Consider the following 20160-nt stretch of genomic DNA (forward strand, 5'->3'; position numbering starts at 1 on the left):
CTGGGTGCTGAGGCCTAAGTCAAATAAAGCGGTCTTCTGCTGTGCTGGGGGATATGAAGCTAATCTCTGACCTCTCTCCTCTGTCTGGGTCCAAAGGCCTAAATCACTGAAAGAGGCCTTCTCCTGTGGTGTGTGATATGATGCCAGAATATGTGCTGTGGGGCCTCTCTCCTCTTCCTGGGTGCAGGGGTCAAATAAACTAAATTGTGGCCTACTCCTGTGGTGGTTGATATGATGCCTGATTCTCTGATGTGGAACCTCTCTCCTCTGTTTGGGTGAAGGGGTCAAAGTAACTAAATGGTGGCTTCTCCTGTGGTGGCTGATATGATGCCAGAATATGTGCTGTGGTGCCTCTCTCCTCTTCCTGGGTGCGGGGGTCAAAGTAACTCAATGGTGGCTTCTCCTGTGGTGGCTGATATGATGCCAGAATATGTGCTGTGGTGCCTCTCTCCTCTTCCTGGGTGCGGGGGTCAAAGTAACTCAATGGTGGCTTCTCCTGTGGTGGCTGATATGATGCCAGAATATGTGCTGTGGTGCCTCTCTCCTCTTCCTGGGTGCAGGGGTCAAAGTAACTAAATGGTGGCTTCTCCTGTGGTGGTTGATATGATGCCTGATTCTCTGCTGTGAAACCTCTCTCCTCCATCTGGGTGTAGGGGTCAAAGTCTTTCAAAGTCGCCTTCTCCTGTGCTGATTGATATAAAGCTGATGGTTGTGCCATCTGACATGGTTGCCAGGGTCTGATTCAATGGGGGCCTACTCCTGTGGTGGGTGATCTAAATGCCTGATTCTCTGCTGTGAAACCTCTCTCCTCCGTCTGGGTGTAGGGGTCAAAGTCTTTCAAAGTCGCCTTCTCCTGTGCTGATTGATATGAAGCTGATGGTTGTGCCATCTGACATGGTTGCCGGGGTCCCATTAAATTGGGGCCTACTCCTGTGGTGGGTGATCTAAATGCCTGATTCTCTGCTTTGAAACCTCTCTCCTCCGTCCGGGTGTAGGGGTCAAAGTCTGTCAAAGTCGCCTTCTCCTGTGCTGATTGATATAAAGCTTATGCTTGTGCCATCTGACATGGTTGCCGGGGTCTGATTCAATGGTGGCCTACTCCTGTGGTGGGTGATCTAAATGCCTGATTCTCTGCTGTGTAACCTCTCTCCTTCGTCTGGGTGTAGGGGTCAAAGTAACTAAATGGTGGCCTACTCCTGTGGTGGGTGATATGATGCCTGGTTCTCTGCTGTGGGACCTCTCTCCTTTGTCTGGGTGCTGTGGTCAAAATAATAGTAAGTGACCTTCTCCATTGGTGGGTGACTTGAAGCCTGATTCTGTGCTATGGGACCTCACTCCAATTAATATTGTTTAATTTTTATTTATTTTATGTTAACTCATCATTTCCCTATCTACATTTGTTTGCAGGGGATTTAACTACATTTTGCTGCCTTTTGCAGCCCTCTAGCCCTTTCCGGGTGTGTTTTACAGCCTTTTTAGTGCCCAAAAGTTCGGGTCCCCATTGACTTCTATGGGGTTCGGGTTCGGGATGAAGTTCGGGTCGAGTTCGGATCCCGAACCCGAACATTTTTCGAAAGTTCGGCCGAACTCGTCGAACCCGAACATCCAGGTGTTCGCTCAACTCTACTCATATTATTGCCTTGATCCTATAAACAAGGACACGTAACCATATTTAAGAGGTCGGCACCTGCACCAGCAAAGTTCTTATTAAGACTGGTGTCAAATGTGCCCCAAACCCTTATTCTGGGGGTTTCCTGTGTGTAAAGCCTCCACATTGTACAGTATAAAGTACAGGATATAAATGTATCATTTTGCAGCCGCTGTGAAACATTGTAACACGCGCTGTAACATTGACGCTGTTCACATTCTGCGGCTTTTCTTGTGTACGGGGACACCTGATATATATCGGGGATAACCTGCAGGCAGGGGTGGACTGGCCATAGACCCTACAGGGAAATTTCTCGGTGGTCCGATGCCCAGGGGGTCGCCCGAGCCCTTCTCACAGCTGCTGGCCAGGTACAGTACATAATGATCTAATGCTAGGAGTACAAGGTCCTTATGCCCTCGGCCAGCCGCCATGTGCCCTCCTGAATTCAGCTGTATCGCCATCCTCAGTATGGTAATGGGGCAGTATTTTATCCTGCACTGTGGTATTTTGCAACATGGGGCCACTCTTAGTTTTTTTTCCCAGGGCCACTTCACATTCCCAGTCCACCCCTGTGTGCAGGACATAAACCGTAGCATGGGCGTAGCTATAGGGGGTGCAGAGGTAGCAGTCGCTACCGGGCCCAGGAGCCTGAGGGGGCCCAAAGACCCTTTTGCCACATAAGAAGACACACAACGCACTGAGGGAAGGGGGGCCCAAGCTGAACTCCTGCACCAGGGCCCATGAGCCGTTAGCTACGCCCCTGAACCATAGGGAGGTCTCCTGACCAGTATAAACCTCCTGGAGCAGGGTCATTATGGCAGAGGCTTCATGAGATGGGAATATGTGAATGAAATGACCTAAAACACTCCAGACCTCGCTAGTAGAGTTGAGCGAACACCTGGATGTTCGGGTTCGAGAAGTTCGGCCGAACTTCCCGGAAATGTTCGGGTTCGGGATCCGAACCCGATCCGAACTTCGTCCCGAACCCCATTGAAGTCAATGAGGACCCAAACTTTTGGGCACTAAAAAGGCTGTAAAACAGCCCAGGAAAGAGCTAGAGGGCTGCAAAAGGCAGCAACATGTAGGTAAATCCCCTGCAAACAAATGTGGATAGGAAAATGAATTAAAATAAAAATTAAAAAAATAAAAATGAACCAATATCAATTGGACAGAGGTCCCATAGCAGAGAATCTGGCTTCACGTCAGCAGAGAATCAGTCTCTTCATGCCATAGCAAAGAATCTGGCTTCATGTCAGCAGAGAATCAGTCTCTTCATGCCATAGCAGAGAATCTGGCTTCATGTCAGCGCAGAATCAGTCTTCATGTCATAGCAGAGAATCAGGCTTCACGTCACCCACCACTGGAACAGGCCACTGTCACACATTTAGGCCCCGGCACCCAGACAGAGGAGAGAGGTCCCGTAACAGAGAATCTGGCCTTATGTCAGCACAGAATCTGTCTTCATGTCATAGCAGAGAATCAGGCTTCACGTCACCCACCACTGGAACAGGCCACTGTCACACATTTAGGCCCAGGCACCCAGGCAGAGGAGAGAGGTCCCGTAACAGAGAATCTGGCCTTATGTCAGCACAGAATCTGTCTTCATGTCATAGCAGAGAATCAGGCTTCACGTCACCCACCACTGGAACAGGCCACTGTCACACATTTAGGCCCAGGCACCCAGGCAATGGAGAGAGGTCCCGGAACAGAGAATCTGGCCATATGTCAGCACAGAATCTGTCTTCATGTCATAGCAGAGAATCAGGCTTCACGTCACCCACCACTGGAACAGGCCACTGTCACACATTTAGGCCCAGGCACCCAGGCAGAGGAGAGAGGTCCCGTAACAGAGAATCTGGCCTTATGTCAGCACAGAATCTGTCTTCATGTCATAGCAGAGAATCAGGCTTCACGTCACCCACCACTGGAACAGGCCACTGTCACACATTTAGGCCCAGGCACCCAGGCAGAGGAGAGAGGTCCCGTAACAGAGAATCTGGCCTTATGTCAGCACAGAATCTGTCTTCATGTCATAGCAGAGAATCAGGCTTCACGTCACCCACCACTGGAACAGGCCACTGTCACACATTTAGGCCCAGGCACCCAGGCAGAGGAGAGAGGTCCCGTAACAGAGAATCTGGCCTTATGTCAGCACAGAATTAGTCTTCATGTCATAGCAGAGAATCAGGCTTCACGTCACCCACCACTGGAACAGGCCACTGTCACATATTTAGGCCCAGGCACCCAGGCAGAGGAGAGAGGTCCCGTAACAGAGAATCTGGCCTTATGTCAGCACAGAATCTGTCTTCATGTCATAGCAGAGAATCAGGCTTCACGTCACCCACCACTGGAACAGGCCACTGTCACATATTTAGGCCCCAGCACCCAGGCAGAGGAGAGAGGTCCCGTAACAGAGAATCTGGCCTTATGTAGTGTACGGGGACTGTATTACCCGTCACTACCAAAGGTCACTTGGTGTGCTGTCGTCCCTCCTTAATTATGGGGAAGTTGGTATATGTCAGTTTTATAAAATGTCATTTAATGTAATGCATGTATTTCCCTGTTACTGTGAAACTTGCATGTACAGGCCTGCTAGGGTGTCATTCCAGCTCTTAGTCCTTAGAGGGAGCTAGGGAGCCCTAGTTTATATAAGGCCCAGTCAGGGAAGTAGAAAGGCAGACGGAGTCTAGTGTCTGTAATCTACAGTGGAGATTAGACAATGTCAGAAACCAGTCCAGGCCTGAAGCCTGCTGTCCAGGAGAAGATTCCCTCCTGAATTCCCATGTGCAGGAATAGGAATATCTTAGCTAAAGAGCCTGAGGAAGTTTCCAGAAGCTGAGAGAGAGACAGAGGCAAAGTGCAGAGAAGCAAGAGGTACTCAGAATAACAGAGGAGGTACTTTATAAAGCTACAGCCAAGGATATAAAGCCAGAACTAGGTTAATGGGCCTTGGAGAAGATTTGCTATATTCCAGGATCAGACAGAAATAGAGTGCAAGCTCCTGTACTGCAAGTCCTGTGTTTAACACTCTGTAATAACCTTGCTAAATCTGTATTGCCTGCATCGACCGTATTGCCAAATCAACTGTATGCAAAGGAACCGTGCTTCCGTGAATGTCTCTGTATGAAACCTACTAAAGTTGGAGTTCTGTTTAACATCACGGTGTTCCTCAATTATTCCTGCTATCCGCAAACGGCGTGCCACCGTTTACTTGGCACTGGCGTCACGAACAATTTCTACCATCACCTGCCTATGCAGAGAGTCAGCCGTACCAGGTTAGTGTACATTGCACTACATCACCCAGAAACACCTATTACACACAACTTGAGTACGCTGCACTTATGTCAGCGCAGAATCAGTCTTCATGTCATAGCAGAGAATCAGGCTTCACGTCACCCACCACTGGAACAGGCCACTGTCACTGTAACGGTCACGTCCACACACACACAGGGTGAAGGGTAGTGACCACTGCGCTCCACCCTCACCCCTGGCCCTGCCTACTTGCCTCACGAGTCCTGATGACAGGGGACAACTGGACGGCAGTCCCTAACTCAGGATATGTGCAGGGAAGACAGACAAGACAAAATACGGAACATGAACGGACCGGGTCAGAACCAAGAGAGCTACGCAGTACAACGGATAAAGCAAAGAATGGTCAGGAGAAGCCGGGGTCAAATACCAGGAGAGTAGCGAAGTACAAGAGGAGTCCTAAGAGAGTAGTCAGGTGGGAGCCGAGGTCACAATACCAGGATGTATGCGCAGTACAGGAGGAGCAGGCAGAGGATCGTCAGGGAACAGGATCAGGTAAATATTCAGTAGTCCAACAAATAGCCAGGAACCTAGAAATTAACAGGCAACCTGTAGCCAGCAGGCTGCCTGTATTTATAGTGGGGAGTGAGGGTCATGTGACGTGGCCAGCGTCACATGACCGACAGACCAACCAGTCGAGCACCGAGTGATCAGCTCGGCGCTCAAGGCAGACTAGGAGCAGGGAGCCACCCAGCTAGTAAAGCCGCCCTGGGAATGAGGTCAAACACAGAACCTCATTCCAAAAGCTAAGCAACAGTTCTGCGGGCAATGGGGGACCGAGTGCACCTTCGGAACCCCGTGACAGTCACACATTTAGGCCCAGGCACCCAGGCAGAGGAGAGAGGTCCCGTAACAGAGAATCTGGCCTTATGTCAGCACAGAATCTGTCTTCATGTCATAGCAGAGAATCAGGCTTCACGTCACCCACCACTGGAACAGGCCACTGTCACACATTTAGGCCCAGGCACCCAGGCAGAGGAGAGAGGTCCCGTAACAGAGAATCTGGCCTTATGTCAGCACAGAATCTGTCTTCATGTCATAGCAGAGAATCAGGCTTCACGTCACCCACCACTGGAACAGGCCACTGTCACACATTTAGGCCCAGGCACCCAGGCAGAGGAGAGAGGTCCCGTAACAGAGAATCTGGCCTTATGTCAGCACAGAATCTGTCTTCATGTCATAGCAGAGAATCAGGCTTCACGTCACCCACCACTGGAACAGGCCACTGTCACACATTTAGGCCCAGGCACCCAGGCAGAGGAGAGAGGTCCCGTAACAGAGAATCTGGCCTTATGTCAGCGCAGAATCAGTCTTCATGTCATAGCAGAGAATCAGGCTTCACGTCACCCACCACTGGAACAGGCCACTGTCACATATTTAGGCCCAGGCACCCAGGCAGAGGAGAGAGGTCCCGTAACAGAGAATCTGGCCTTATGTCAGCACAGAATCTGTCTTCATGTCATAGCAGAGAATCAGGCTTCACGTCACCCACCACTGGAACAGGCCACTGTCACACATTTAGGCCCAGGCACCCAGGCAGAGGAGAGAGGTCCCGTAACAGAGAATCTGGCCTTATGTCAGCGCAGAATCAGTCTTCATGTCATAGCAGAGAATCAGGCTTCACGTCACCCACCACTGGAACAGGCCACTGTCACATATTTAGGCCCAGGCACCCAGGCAGAGGAGAGAGGTCCCGTAACAGAGAATCTGGCCTTATGTCAGCGCAGAATCAGTCTTCATGTCATAGCAGAGAATCAGGCTTCACGTCACCCACCACTGGAACAGGCCACTGTCACATATTTAGGCCCAGGCACCCAGGCAGAGGAGAGAGGTCCCGTAACAGAGAATCTGGTCTTATGTCAGCACAGAATCTGTCTTCATGTCATAGCAGAGAATCAGGCTTCACGTCACCCACCACTGGAACAGGCCACTGTCACACATTTAGGCCCAGGCACCCAGGCAGAGGAGAGAGGTCCCGTAACAGAGAATCTGGCCTTATATCAGCGCAGAATCAGTCTTCATGTCATAGCAGAGAATCAGGCTTCACGTCACCCACCACTGGAACAGGCCACTGTCACACATTTAGGCCCCGGCACCCAGACAGAGGAGAGGTTCATTCAACTTTGGGTTGCCCCGCAATATAATGGTAAAATGAAATTAAAAATAGTATTGAATGAGGAAGTGCCCTGGAGTAGAATAATATATTGTTAAGGGGAGGTAGTTAATATCTAATCTGCACAAGGGATGGACAGGTCCTGTGGGATCCATGCCTGGTTCATTTTTATGAACGTCAGCTTGTCCACATTGGCTGTAGACAGGCGGCTGCGTTTGTCTGTAATGACGCCCCCTGCCGTGCTGAATACACGTTCAGACAAAACGCTGGCCCCCGGGCAGGCCAGCACCTCCAAGGCATAAAAGGCTAGCTCTGGCCACGTGGACAATTCGGAGACCCAGAAGTTGAATGGGGCCGAACCATCAGTCAGTACGTGGAGGGGTGTGCACAGGTACTGTTCCACCATGTTAGTGAAATGTTGCCTCCTGCTAACACGTTCCGTATCAGGTGGTGGTGCAGTTAGCTGTGGCGTGGTGACAAAACTTTTCCACATCTCTGCCATGCTAACCCTGCCCTCAGAGGAGCTGGCCGTGACACAGCTTCGTTGGCGACCTCTTGCTCCTCCTCTGCCTTCGCCTTGGGCTTCCACTGGTTCCCCTGTGACATTTGGGAATGCTCTCAGTAGCGCGTCTACCAACGTGCGCTTGTACTCGCGCATCTTCCTTTCACGCTCCAGTGTAGGAAGTAAGGTGGGCACATTGTCTTTGTACCGGGGATCCAGCAGGGTGGCAACCCAGTAGTCCGCACACGTTAAAATGTGGGCAACTCTGCTGTCGTTGCGCAGGCACTGCAGCATGTAGTCGCTCATGTGTGCCAGGCTGCCCAGAGGTAAGGACAAGCTGTCCTCTGTGGGAGGCGTATCGTCATCATCCTGTGTTTCCACCCAGCCACGCACCAGTGATGGGCCCGAGCTGCTTTGGGTGCCACCCCGCTGTGAACATGCTTCATCCTCATCCTCCTCCACCTCCTCCTCATCCTCGTCCTCCTCGTCCTCCTCGTCCTCCAGTAGTGGGCCCTGTCTGGCCACATTTGTACCTGGCCTCTGGTGTTGCAAAAAACCTCCCTCTGAGTCACTTCGAAGAGACTGGCCTGAAAGTGCTAAAAATGACCCCTCTTCCTCCTCTTCCTCCTGGGCCACCTCCTCTTCCATCATCGCCCTAAGTGTTTTCTCAAGGAGACATAGAAGTGGTATTGTAACGCTGATAACGGCGTCATCGCCACTGGCCATGTTGGTGGAGTACTCGAAACAACGCAACAGGGCACACAGGTCTCGCATGGAGGCCCAGTCATTGGTGGTGAAGTGTGTCTGATCCGCAGTGCGACTGACCCGTGCGTGCTGCAGCTGAAACTCCACTATGGCCTGCTGCTGCTCGCACAGTCTGTCCAGCATATGCAAGGTGGAGTTCCACCTGGTGGGTACGTTGCATATGAGGCGGTGAGCGGGAAGGCCGAAGTTACGCTGTAGCGCAGACAGGCGAGCAGCGGCAGGGTGTGAACGCCGGAAGCGCGAACAGACGGCCCGCACTTTATGCAGCAGCTATGACATGTCGGCGTAGTTGCGAATGAACTTCTGCACCACCAAATTCAGCACATGCGCCAGGCAAGGGATGTGCGTCAAACCGGCTAGTCCCAGAGCTGCAACGAGATTTCGCCCATTATCGCACACCACCAGGCCGGGCTTGAGGCTCACCGGCAGCAACCACTCGTCGGTCTGTTGTTCAATACCCCGCCACAACTCCTGTGCGGTGTGGGGCCTGTCCCCCAAACATATGAGTTTCAGAATGGCCTGCTGACGTTTACCACGGGCTGTGCTGAAGTTTGTGGTGAAGGTGTGTGGCTGACTGGATGAGCAGGTGGAAGAAGAGGAGGAGGAAGCTGAGTAGGAGGAGGAGGAGACAGAGGCAAAGAATGTTGCCCTGCGATCCTTGGCGGCGGAAGGACGTGCGCCAAACAGCTCTCCGCCTGGGGCCTAGCCGCCACTACATTTACCCAGTGTGCAGTTAGGGAGATATAGCGTCCCTGGCCGTGCTTACTGGTCCACGTATCTGTGGTTAGGTGGACCTTGCCACAGATGGCGTTGCGCAGTGCACACTTGATTTTATCGGACACTTGTTTGTGCAGGGATAAAAATGTGCTTTTACGGTCACTACAAATAACTTGACCAGCTAAAACAGTACAGATTTGGTTGAATAGAAATGTGAGGCCTGTTTTTTTTTGTGCTGTGTGACAGGTATAGGTTTAATCACAGAATTAGACTTGTATCTGCACGGTAGCGTGTGTGTTAAATTTTTCTGAATGACACTATCAGCACCTTCAATGTAAGATATCCTTTTTGGGATAGATTTCAAGTAGGCCTCATATAGCAGAAACTAGTTATTTTGAGAATGGCAAATTTGGGAATAGTTTTTCAACCCAGAACAAAAAGTCTGCTTTTACGGTCACTACAAATAACTTGACCAGCTAAAACAGTACAGATTTGGTTGAATAGAAATGTCAGGGCTATTTTATAGGCACTGGGTGACAGGCTCAACTTGCCCCTGATGTAGTATATGGCCAAAAAATAACCACACTATTGATGGTTAAATGCACTTGGGTGACACAGGCTCAGCCTGCAGCTGATGTAGGATATAGCACAAAATAACCACACTATTGATGGTTAAATGCACTTGGTGATAGCTTGTGCTGGCGCACCACAAGTCACAAAATGGCCGCCGATCACCACAGAAAAAAGTGATATAAAAACGCTCTGGGCAGCCTCAAAAAAGTGAGCAAGTCGATATTAGCAGTTCAATGATCCACAGCTGCAGATCGATCACAGAATGAAGTCTTTTGGAGGAGTTAATCTGCCTAATCTCGCCCTAACGTCGCAGCAGCAACCTCTCCCTATGCTTGAATCAGCAGAGTGATGTGCAGCGCTACGTGACCCAAGCTTATATAGAGGCTGGGTCACATGCTGCACTGGCCAATCACAGCCATGCCAATAGTAGGCAAGGCTGTGATGGCCTCTTGGGGCAAGTAGTATGACGCTTGTTGATTGGCTGCTTTGCAGCCTTTCAAAAAGCGCCAAGAAAGCGCCAAACACCGAACCCGGACTTTTACGAAAATGTTCGGGTTCGGGTCCGTGTCACAGACACCCCAAAATTCGGTACAGTTCGGGTTCGCTCATCCCTACTCGCTAGTGCTCATCTAGGGGGATTGTGGGTCATTGTTGGGCTGGGGTGGTTCAATGTGGGGGATGGGAGGGCCAGCGACTAAAACAAGTGAATTAAGTGTCCCCCCGAGACCCCATCACTTCCATAAAACCATCTGAGACCCTGCAACTACAACTCCCAGCATATCCTGAACTGTTTTTTTAAACAGACAGATATAGGGGAAAACCCCTCTTACCAGCTCCAACTCAGGATCAGATTGTATGGTAGTAGATATGGCGCGTCACGGCGAGTAGAGACTCCCACAGATCGATAAACAAAACCCCAGCCCTGCCGTTCTTCTAACTGGAGACTTTATTGAAATGTACAGATGCAATAAAAACTGGATTTTCTTGACGCGTTTCGGGCAGCACTAGCCCTTTGTCAAAAGAATAAAATATCCCACAAGATAACAGATAAAATATACGTTTGGAAAATGAGCTGAAATAGAAAACCGACATCAAAAATCAGGTGAACATCATTAACCCTCCGAAGGTTCATGATTAATTATTCAAAGAGAGAAAACACCTGAAATAAAGAGCAATGCTTTGTATATAAACTTCTAATTGTATAAATGATCAAAAAGAAAAAATAACATGTTTGAAAATTGGATAAATCACCACACACCGTGTAATAAGATGCATAACATGTAATAATAAATATCCATCTGATGTGAAGTTAATAGTAATAGGTCACATCCTGCCGGTTATTTAGGGCGGTCGGAGCTCTAGTTTCTAACATGAAAATCCCATATGTTTCTCTGGCCAAAAGCTTCTCCTGTGATCTCCACCTCTGAATGGTCGAGACGCCCTTTCTATTCCACTACAAGTGAAGGAGGATAAATCCCCCTTGTGGACATCAGTAAAGTGTCTGGATCAGTGGTGCCCAACCATATTTCCTCTGAGGGCCACACTAGACATGGAATACATTTTACGGGCCAGAACCAGGTAGCTTTGCCAGAAAGAAATGCAAACACTGTGAGGGGGCGCATGTGAGCATCACTAATATACATAATACGTAGGCCTTCAACTCTGCGCTGGAGGCCGCTTCTGGAGACTCTGTTGCAGATTCTGTTGAAAGACCAGAGAAAAAAGCCGTGTATGCAGCACTTTTGTGTCCGGTAAAAAGACAGGATCCCGAACGGAAACTGAACGGATCCCATCATAGTCGGTGGAGTCTGTTCAGCTTCTTCCCTGTGGGGTGACAGGAGGAGGGGGGAGCAGGGTCACTAGTGGGGTGACAGGAGGAGGGGGGAGCAGGGTCGCTAGTGGGGTGACAGGAGGAGGGGGGAGCAGGGTCACTAGTGGGGTGACAGGAGGAGGGGGGAGCAGGGTCACTAGTGGGGTGACAGGAGGAGGGGGAGCAGGGTCACTAGTGGGGTGACAGCAGGAGGGGGAGCAGGGTCACTAGTGGGGTGACAGGAGGAGGGGGGAGCAGGGTGGAGGCAGGGTCGCTAGTGGGGTGACAGGAGAAGGGGGAGCAGGGTCACTGGTGAGATGAGAGGAGGAGGGGGAAGCAGGGTCACTAGTGGGGTGACAGGAGGAGGGGGAGCAGGGTCACTAGTGGGGTGACAGGAGGAGGGCGGAGCAGGGTCACTAGTGGGGTGACAGGAGGAGGGGGAGCAGGGTGGAGGCAGGGTCGCTAGTGGGGTGACAGGAGAAGGGGGAGCACGGTCACTGGTGAGATGAGAGGAGGAGGGGGAAGCAGGGTCACTAGTGGGGTGACAGGAGGAGGGGGAGCAGGGTCACTAGTGGGGTGACAGGAGGAGGGCGGAGCAGGGTCACTAGTGGGGTGACAGGAGGAGGGGGGAGCAGGGTCACTAGTGGGGTGACAGGAGGAGAAGGAGCAGGGTCGCTAATGGGGTGACAGGAGGAGAAGGAGCAGGGTCGCTAATGGGGTGACAGGAGGAGAGGGGAGCAGGGTCACTAGTGAGGTGACAGGAGGAGGGGGAGCAGGGTCACTAGTGGGGTGACAGGAGGAGGGGGGAGCAGGGTCACTAGTGGGGTGACAGGAGGAGGGGGGAGCAGGGTCGCTAGTGGGGTGACAGGAGGAGGGGGGAGCAGGGTCACTAGTGAGGTGACAGGAGGAGGGGGAGCAGGGTCACTAGTGGGGTGACAGGAGGAGGGGGGAGCAGGGTCACTAGTGAGGTGACAGGAGGAGGGGGAGCAGGGTCACTAGTGAGGTGACAGGAGGAGGGGGAGCAGGGTCACTAGTGAGGTGACAGGAGGAGGGGGAGCAGGGTCACTAGTGGGGTGACAGGAGGAGGGGGGAGCAGGGTCACTAGTGAGGTGACAGGAGGAGGGGGAGCAGGGTCACTAGTGGGGTGACAGGAGGAGGGGGGAGCAGGGTCACTAGTGAGGTGACAGGAGGAGGGGGAGCAGGGTCACTAGTGAGGTGACAGGAGGAGGGCGGAGCAGGGTCACTAGTGGGGTGACAGGAGGAGGGGGGAGCAGGGTCACTAGTGGGGTGACAGGAGGAGGGGGGAGCAGGGTCACTAGTGGGATGACAGGAGGAGGGGGGAGCAGGGTCACCGGGGACCAGTCACATGAGTCCACAGCTCCTTACCTCTCCAGCGGCCCTGTCATTTTTCCCAAGGTCCTCGGGCAGGGCGCCCGCTCTCCTTACAACAGCCACCCCTGGAGCCGGCCCCTCCTCCTTCCAGCTCCCGCCGACTTCCCCTGCTGCAGGACCTGTATTGCTCTGGCGCGCGCCTTACCTTGCTGTAAGGAGCTTTGCTATTGGTTATTTTAGGCCCAGGCAGCATCGCTGCGCTGCCTCCGCCGCTCACTGTGCTGATGAATGTGGGGGAAAAGTCTAAGGTGTATTGATGCGCCTTAGACTTTTTCCAGGGAGTTGCACGGGCCGGGCCGCATGACACAGCTTCGCGGGCCGGTTTTTGGCCCGCCGGCCGTAGGTTCGGCATCACTGGTCTAGATACTGCTGAAATATTCACTTACATTGATATCCCTCACTGTGAAATGATATTAGAGACGTTCAACAATCTTTGGAATCACATAAAATGGATTGTTATATTGATGGCCGTCCTCAGGAGAGATCATCAATATCAGTTCGGTAGGAGTCTGACTCCCCGCCCCCCCGCCGATCAGCTGTATGAAGAGGTGACCAAGCACAGCGCTGTACATCGTATACTGGCTGTTCCTGGCAATTTTTGTACAGGGCCCCTCCCCAACTTAATGGATGCACTCATATAGGCACTCACCACATGGAAGCACTTACAACATACATGGACCACCATGATGACAGGAGGAACAGAGGAGCCAATCACAGCAGAGTTTGTATAGTATAGACCAGTGATGGCTGACCTCCGGCACTCCAGCTGTGGTGAAACTACCACTCCCAGCATGCTCCATTCATTTCTATGGAGTTCTGAGAACAGCCAAGCAAGTGTGCATCTTGGGAGTTGTAATTTTACCACAGCTGGAGTGCCGGAGGTTAGCCATCACAGGTGAGGACTATAATGTACCTACAGAGTTATATTCATGCAGGTTTGTAATGAAGGTGAGATGCAATACCAGATGCAACAGATGTTTTTTTTTTTTACAATTTTATGTGTTTTATTTTGGCAAAGGGGCTTTTTGTTTTTTAACTCGAAACTTTATTTTTTTCTTATAAAAAACTTTTTTTTTTTACTTTTTCTTTTTTTACTTTTTATTTGAACTTCTGTGGTCTGATCCCCTCTGCAATGCATTACAATACATCTTGTATTATAATGCATTGCTTGTCATCTTTTTTGCTGACAGGCTTCCATAGAAGGCAAGCCCCGATGCCTATGGAAGGCATTGGGCTGCCTTTTCTGTCATCGGGTCCCCGTCACTGCAGCACGGGGACCTGATGGGGAAGTGGAGGGAACCCGTACCCTCCGCCAACCCTCTGCATGCCTCAGCCAGCTTTGACCATGGCATGCAAGGGGTTATTACGCCGGCATCAGTGTTTTCACCGATGCCGGAGTATGCAGCAGGGGCCCAGCTGTCAGTGACTGCCGGGTCTGTGCCGCTGATCGGGTGGGAGCAGCTCCTGCAACCGCCCGATCAGCCCGCCATACATGTACTGTGCTAGTCCTTAAGTCACGTCCACCAGCGCCGTACATGTATGGTGAGGGTCCTCTATGAGTTAATATTCTGTTATTTTGATGCAGAAAAAGATTGTTGGATTTCTTAGAGAAATTTTTAAATCTCAAAAAAAATTGTTCCAATTATCAAGTTGATGATTCTCTGCCGGCTCCATCCAGAGGAATGAGACAGAAATGTCTGTAACAAATCTGCCGTGTCTGCAGTCACCCGAACCCACAGATCTAATGGAAAGTTTTTATAACTTTATTCAGCTTCATGTACATTACATAAAGGTCAGATCCTCACGGCTTTCTTTAGACAGATCCATCTGTTAGGGGATCTGCAGTCCTCCTGATAATAACCAGATCTAGTCATTACTACACAGCGTCCTGATGGTCGTGTCTTTATCTGGATCCTGAGCAACAAGAGAATAAAACAAGGAGAAATGATGAGAAATCAGTAATTATAAGAGAAGTCCAGACCCCGGTGATTATCTATGTTCCCAGTAATGACCAGTGTGTGCTAGTGTCAGGAGGTCACTTACAAGCTGCTGTTATAATGTTCTCCATCCACCCATCTCCAGCCGTCTCCATCACGGTGAAGTCCTATCCAGTATGTGTTCTCTATCCACTGTCTGAGATCTCTCTGTATAAACTCCTGTAATAAATGAGGAACAATCCTGACATGACAGATATAACTAGATGTGATGACACAGCGGACTGCGGCCGGTCTTCTCCTCCTATAATCTCCTTATACATGGACATAGACGCCATACCTGCTGGTCCTGGTTCTTTATGACCAGTAGATCAGCTCCCATCTTCTCACACTGATCCCGACTCTGGTTCCATGTTCTCTCTGTTACATCTGAATAGTAATAACAGTCGTCTCCATGTAGAATCCAACCATTAGGACACAGAAGACAACCTGGAAGAGTTTGAAGCTTCTTTATAGATCCAGTAATAGTAGGAGCGCCATTTACATTCATAAGACGCGTGTAAGGAATAATGTGCATCGCTGAGGTTTTACTCCAAGGTGTTCGGCAGATGTACCGAGAGACTAAGGGTGGATTTACCCTGGGCGAGGACAGTCGGCTGCTCGTTCAGTGGAGGTGAAACTCTGTATTTACATGCAGCGATCTCCTCCACAGTATGAGGAGGAGGGATCACTGCTTCTATCGCTCGTCCCCATACAACATGATTGCTCCTGGGCAGTAGAGAGCTGATTAGAGAGCACCGTCTGCTGCCCGGGAACGATGATTGAGGTGTCCTCGACTCCGATCATTTCACCCAATGAACGAACGTGTTGCTTGTTCATCAGGTGATCTGCGGCACCTTTAGACAGGACGATTGTCGGTAACGAGCGTTCTGCCCGAACATTGGGCCATGTAAATCTACATTTAATGTCCTTATACATGTAGCAGTTATCAAGAAAAAACTTTCGGGGCGTGACGTGTGACTTCACCGCGCCCGATCAGCGGGCTGACGTCATTGTGTAGCTGTATAATACTTTGCACGGTTTCTTCAATTAAGATGGCCACGTCATTTTCTAAAGGAGCGTTAGTGTCCAGCAATGTCAAATGGTGACCATCCTCTATAGGTTGGAGCAGAGGCCACGGTTGTCACCCAGATTCTCCCCGAAAGCAAAGAACCAATAGCAGTGAGAACCATCTACATAGAATTGTTGAAAAAAAAGATGAATTAACACATTCAGGACCTTGGACGAGAATGCTTCTCCTAACTTGCAGGTGCTTCAGGCACTAGGACCCAGCATTCTTGTCCTGAGTAAACAGACAGTGACAGGACAGTGACATCAGCTGATTGTCTCTGTCATAGGTGTTGTGACCAATCACAGCTGTCCCCGTCTGATGATCGCTGTGATTGGTCAGTAAATCCAGACAGTGCTGAGGAGCTGGAGAGTGTGCGCTATAAACCCTCCGCGGTATACTCCTAACTGCTGAGGAGATCGGAGCTGCTTGTCAGTCTCCTCTCCAGCGCTGAGGAGAAAGGAGCTATGGATTTGCCCTCCCTTCCCCCCTCAGCTGCAGAGTTAACCCCTTCAGTCCCCCTCACACATTTATAGCCCTTCCTTTGTGCTCCCTGATGTTTCGGGAGCTGTGTGACCAGTGAGCTGTGCCTGCCCTTCCCCCTCCGCTGCAGTTAACCCCATCAGACACCCATACCCCTTCCCTGTGAATAAAAAAATAATAATAATCTAAATATAATACAGTAAATAAAATAAAAAAATATACAGTACAGACCAAAAGTTTGGACACAACTTCTCATTCAAAGAGTTTTTTTTATTTTTATGACTATGAAAATTGTAGATTCACACTGAAGGCATCAAAACTATGAATTAACACATGTGGAATTATATACATAACAAACAAGTGTGAAACAACTGAAAATATGTAATATTCTAGGTTCTTCAAAGTAGCCACTTTTTGCTTTGATTACTGCTTTGCACACTCTTGGCATTCTCTTGATGAGCTTTAAGAGGTAGTCCCCTGAAATGGTTTTCACTTCACAGGTGTGCCCTGTCAGGTTTAATAAGTGGGATTTCTTGCCTTATAAATGGGGTTGGGACCATCAGTTACGTTGAGCAGAAGAAGTCAGGTGGATACACAGCTGATAGTCCTACTGAATAGACTGTTAGAATTTGTATTATGGCAAGAAAAAAGCAGCTAAGTAAAGAAAAACGAGTGGCCATCATTACTTTAAGAAATGAAGGTCAGTCAGTCAGCTGAAAAATTGGGAAAACTTTGAAAGTAAGGGCTATTTGACCATGAAGGAGAGTGATGGGGTGCTGCGCCAGATGACCTGGCCTCCACAGTCACCGGACCTGAACCCAATCGAAATGGTTTGGGGTGAGCTGGACCGCAGAGTGAAGGCAAAAGGGCCAACAAGTGCTAAGCATCTCTGGGAACTCCTTCAAGACTGTTGGAAGACCATTTCAGGGGACTACCTCTTGAAGCTCATCAAGAGAATGCCAAGAGTGTGCAAAGCAGTAATCAAAGCAAAAGGTGGCTACTTTGAAGAACCTAGAATATGACATATTTTCTGTTGTTTCACACTTGTTTGTTATATATATAATTCCACATGTGTTAATTCATAGTTTTGATGCCTTCATAGTCATGAAAATAAAGAAAACTCTTTGAATGAGAAGGTGTGTCCAAACTTTTGGTCTGTACTGTATATAGTTAGAATATAGTGTGTGTGTGTATATATGTATATATATATATATATATATATATATATATAAGGACGTATGTATGTGTGTATGTTCCGCGAAAAACTAAAAAATGCAAACACCCATTTCAACGAAACTTGGTATACACACCAAGGGCCGGTTCTAGGTGAAATGGGGCCCTGGGGCGGAAAACAATAAGGGCCCCCCCCCCCCCCCCACATGACACTTGCTGACTTTAACTTCCCATATTGTAAACAAATGCAAGTGGCAAACATGTACAAGTAAAAATCCCCCCAAATGCACATTTCTCCAGTCCAACTGACTCCAAACAGAACCAGGGCGGGCTAGTACACTGGCACGGGTGAGATGGTGCCTGGGATGGATCCGATCCAGTTTAATCAACCAACCTACCAGACTGGGATCGATCCCGATCCAGTTTAATCAACCAACCAGTTACTGGTAGGTTGGTTGATTAAACTGGATCCGATCCATCCCAGGCACGATCTCACCTGTCCCAGTGCCAGTATACTAGTCTGCCCTGGTTCTGTTTGGACAGTTGGACTGGAGAAATGTGCATTTGGGGGGGGGGGGGCAGTTACTGCTAGGTTGGTTGATTAAACTGGGTCGAATCCATCCCACCCGTCCCAGTGCCAGTATACTAGCCCGGCCCGCCCTGGTTCTGTTTGGACAGTTGGACTGGAGAAATGTGCATTTGGGAGGGGGGCAGTTACTGGTAGTACCAGTAACTCCCCCCCCCCCCCCCACCCCCCAAAATGCAAATTTCTCCAGTCCAACTGACTCCAAACACAAACAGAACCAGGGCCGCAGGCCGGGCTAGTAGTACACTGGGAGGGACGGCCCGGACGGGTGAGATGGTGCCTGGGACTAAGTCAGTGAGTGGGAAACTGGGAATGGATGGATGGATCATGGATCCGATGCAGTTTAATTAACAACAAAACAATATAACCAATGAACCTACCAGACAGACAGTAACTGTAACTGGTCTGTGATGACTGACTTCTGTAGACTGGACTTGGATTCTTGGAAGCAAGTTGGAACTTCAGTGGAAGAAGTTGGAACTTGGCTGGGGGCTGGCTGCCTTCTGACTGTGGGCGGCGGGCCTTCCCTGGTGCTGCTGGCAGAGTCAGACTGGGCTGTGGCTGGCTGCCAATGGCGCTTGCTTTGCTTGCTCCTTCAATCCAAGTTCTCTGCTCTGGGCGGGGGGGGGGGGGGGTGTGGAGCCTGTGGCAACGTACGTCAGCCAGACGCTAGACGTGCCTGCCTTGCCTGTGCCGTGCATGCCGCTGCTCCAGTCTCGACTCTTTTAAAGAGACAAGCAGCGCAGGCACAGCGGCCGCCCCTCCACTCCAGACTCCAGCCCAGTTTTAATTACATTACTGCGGCGCTGTCTCCAGACAGGACCACCGGGGCCACCCGGCGCCACACAGGCACACAATAGAATTATAGATATAGTAGTAGTGTGGGGGTCCCTAAGGAGTTGGGGGCCCGGGGGCAATTGCCCCCCTTGCCTCTATGGTAGCGCCGGCCCTGTACACATCCCTTGCTACCTGAAAAGAAATCCTGCGGGGGTCTCAGGTCTCTAGGACGCACCGTTCTCGAAATATTCCCAGAAAATGACCTGCATTATCTAATACAAGCCTGCCAGCCTTCACTTAAATCCTAACTGCCATTACCACGGTCACATGTCCCTTATCAGCCAATAGAAGCTCGCAGGTCCTATTACATTGTAATCGATATTAAATTGTGCCATTAGAAAGTACTACTTGTCCCACACAAACAAGCCTCATTAAGGCTATAAGAACGGAAAATTAAAAAAGTTATGGCTCTGGGAAGTGGGGAGTGGAAAATGAAAATGCAAAAACAGAAAATCGTCTGATTCTCTAAGGGTTAATGTGAATATTTGAACTGTCAAAATAATTGATTTACCTGAAGCACTGTCAGCGTTGTTCACACAGAGCTCCTGACGTAGTTCTTTATATTCAGTATTACTTTGTTTTGTTGGATGGTGGTTATAAAGGCGCTGACAAACTGAAAGACACAGAAGTCAACCAGACATCAAAGAGTGAAAAATACACCTTCGAGTGAGACACTGGATCATTGGAAAAAAATTAAAATAAAATATATATATTATATTTTTTTTTGCATTCAGCAGAAGCAGAATACAAGAAACATAACATGTAATATATCGTACTAGTGGAAAGGAGCATCTTGCTTACCTTCCTGCAGCCTGTCGCTTCCTCTCTCTGCCTGCAGGCTATCTGCAAATGTCCTATCAGAGACTCCTCACTCACTCCTTTTTTTTTCACTCGTTTTGGAATATACCAATTCCATCTACCACTTTTTAAGAAGACACACCCGACTTGTGTATCATCCAGTTCACTCACTAGTGTCACCAGGAAAGCTGGTTGTAATTCTACAGCAATCTGCGCCGCGGATCTTCCAATACACCGCTACAGGTGTTATACAATATTTGGACTAACCTCATCACAGGTTTTCTACAGTATATCAGCTGACCTGACATGTGGACAGCATCTCATTGATCAAGTTTATCAACCTCACCTTTTAGAACATTTTTATTGAGTATTTACGGAGCAGTTTTTTTTATATCTATTTTTTTAGATTACT

At 49.7% G+C, this 20160-nt stretch overlaps 2 protein-coding genes across 2 annotated transcripts in view; both read right to left on the reverse strand.

The window, feature by feature from the left end:
• Positions 1-20160, reverse strand: part of LOC121003989 (cilia- and flagella-associated protein 251-like) — a 280786-nt gene that overhangs the window by 220701 nt on the left and 39925 nt on the right. The window lies entirely within an intron of this gene.
• Positions 14449-19803, reverse strand: LOC121003992 (NKG2-D type II integral membrane protein-like). The gene is made up of 5 exons (XM_040436006.1): positions 19752-19803; positions 19462-19563; positions 15104-15252; positions 14873-14985; positions 14449-14743 (listed from the first exon to the last, which is right to left on the reverse strand). Exons 3-5 carry the CDS (start codon positions 15143-15145, stop codon positions 14623-14625), a joined length of 276 nt encoding a protein of 91 aa, XP_040291940.1. The 5' UTR covers positions 15146-15252; positions 19462-19563; positions 19752-19803; the 3' UTR covers positions 14449-14622.

This window comes from Bufo bufo, chromosome 6 (assembly GCF_905171765.1).
Source record: "Bufo bufo chromosome 6, aBufBuf1.1, whole genome shotgun sequence".
NCBI lineage: Eukaryota > Metazoa > Chordata > Amphibia > Anura > Bufonidae > Bufo > Bufo bufo.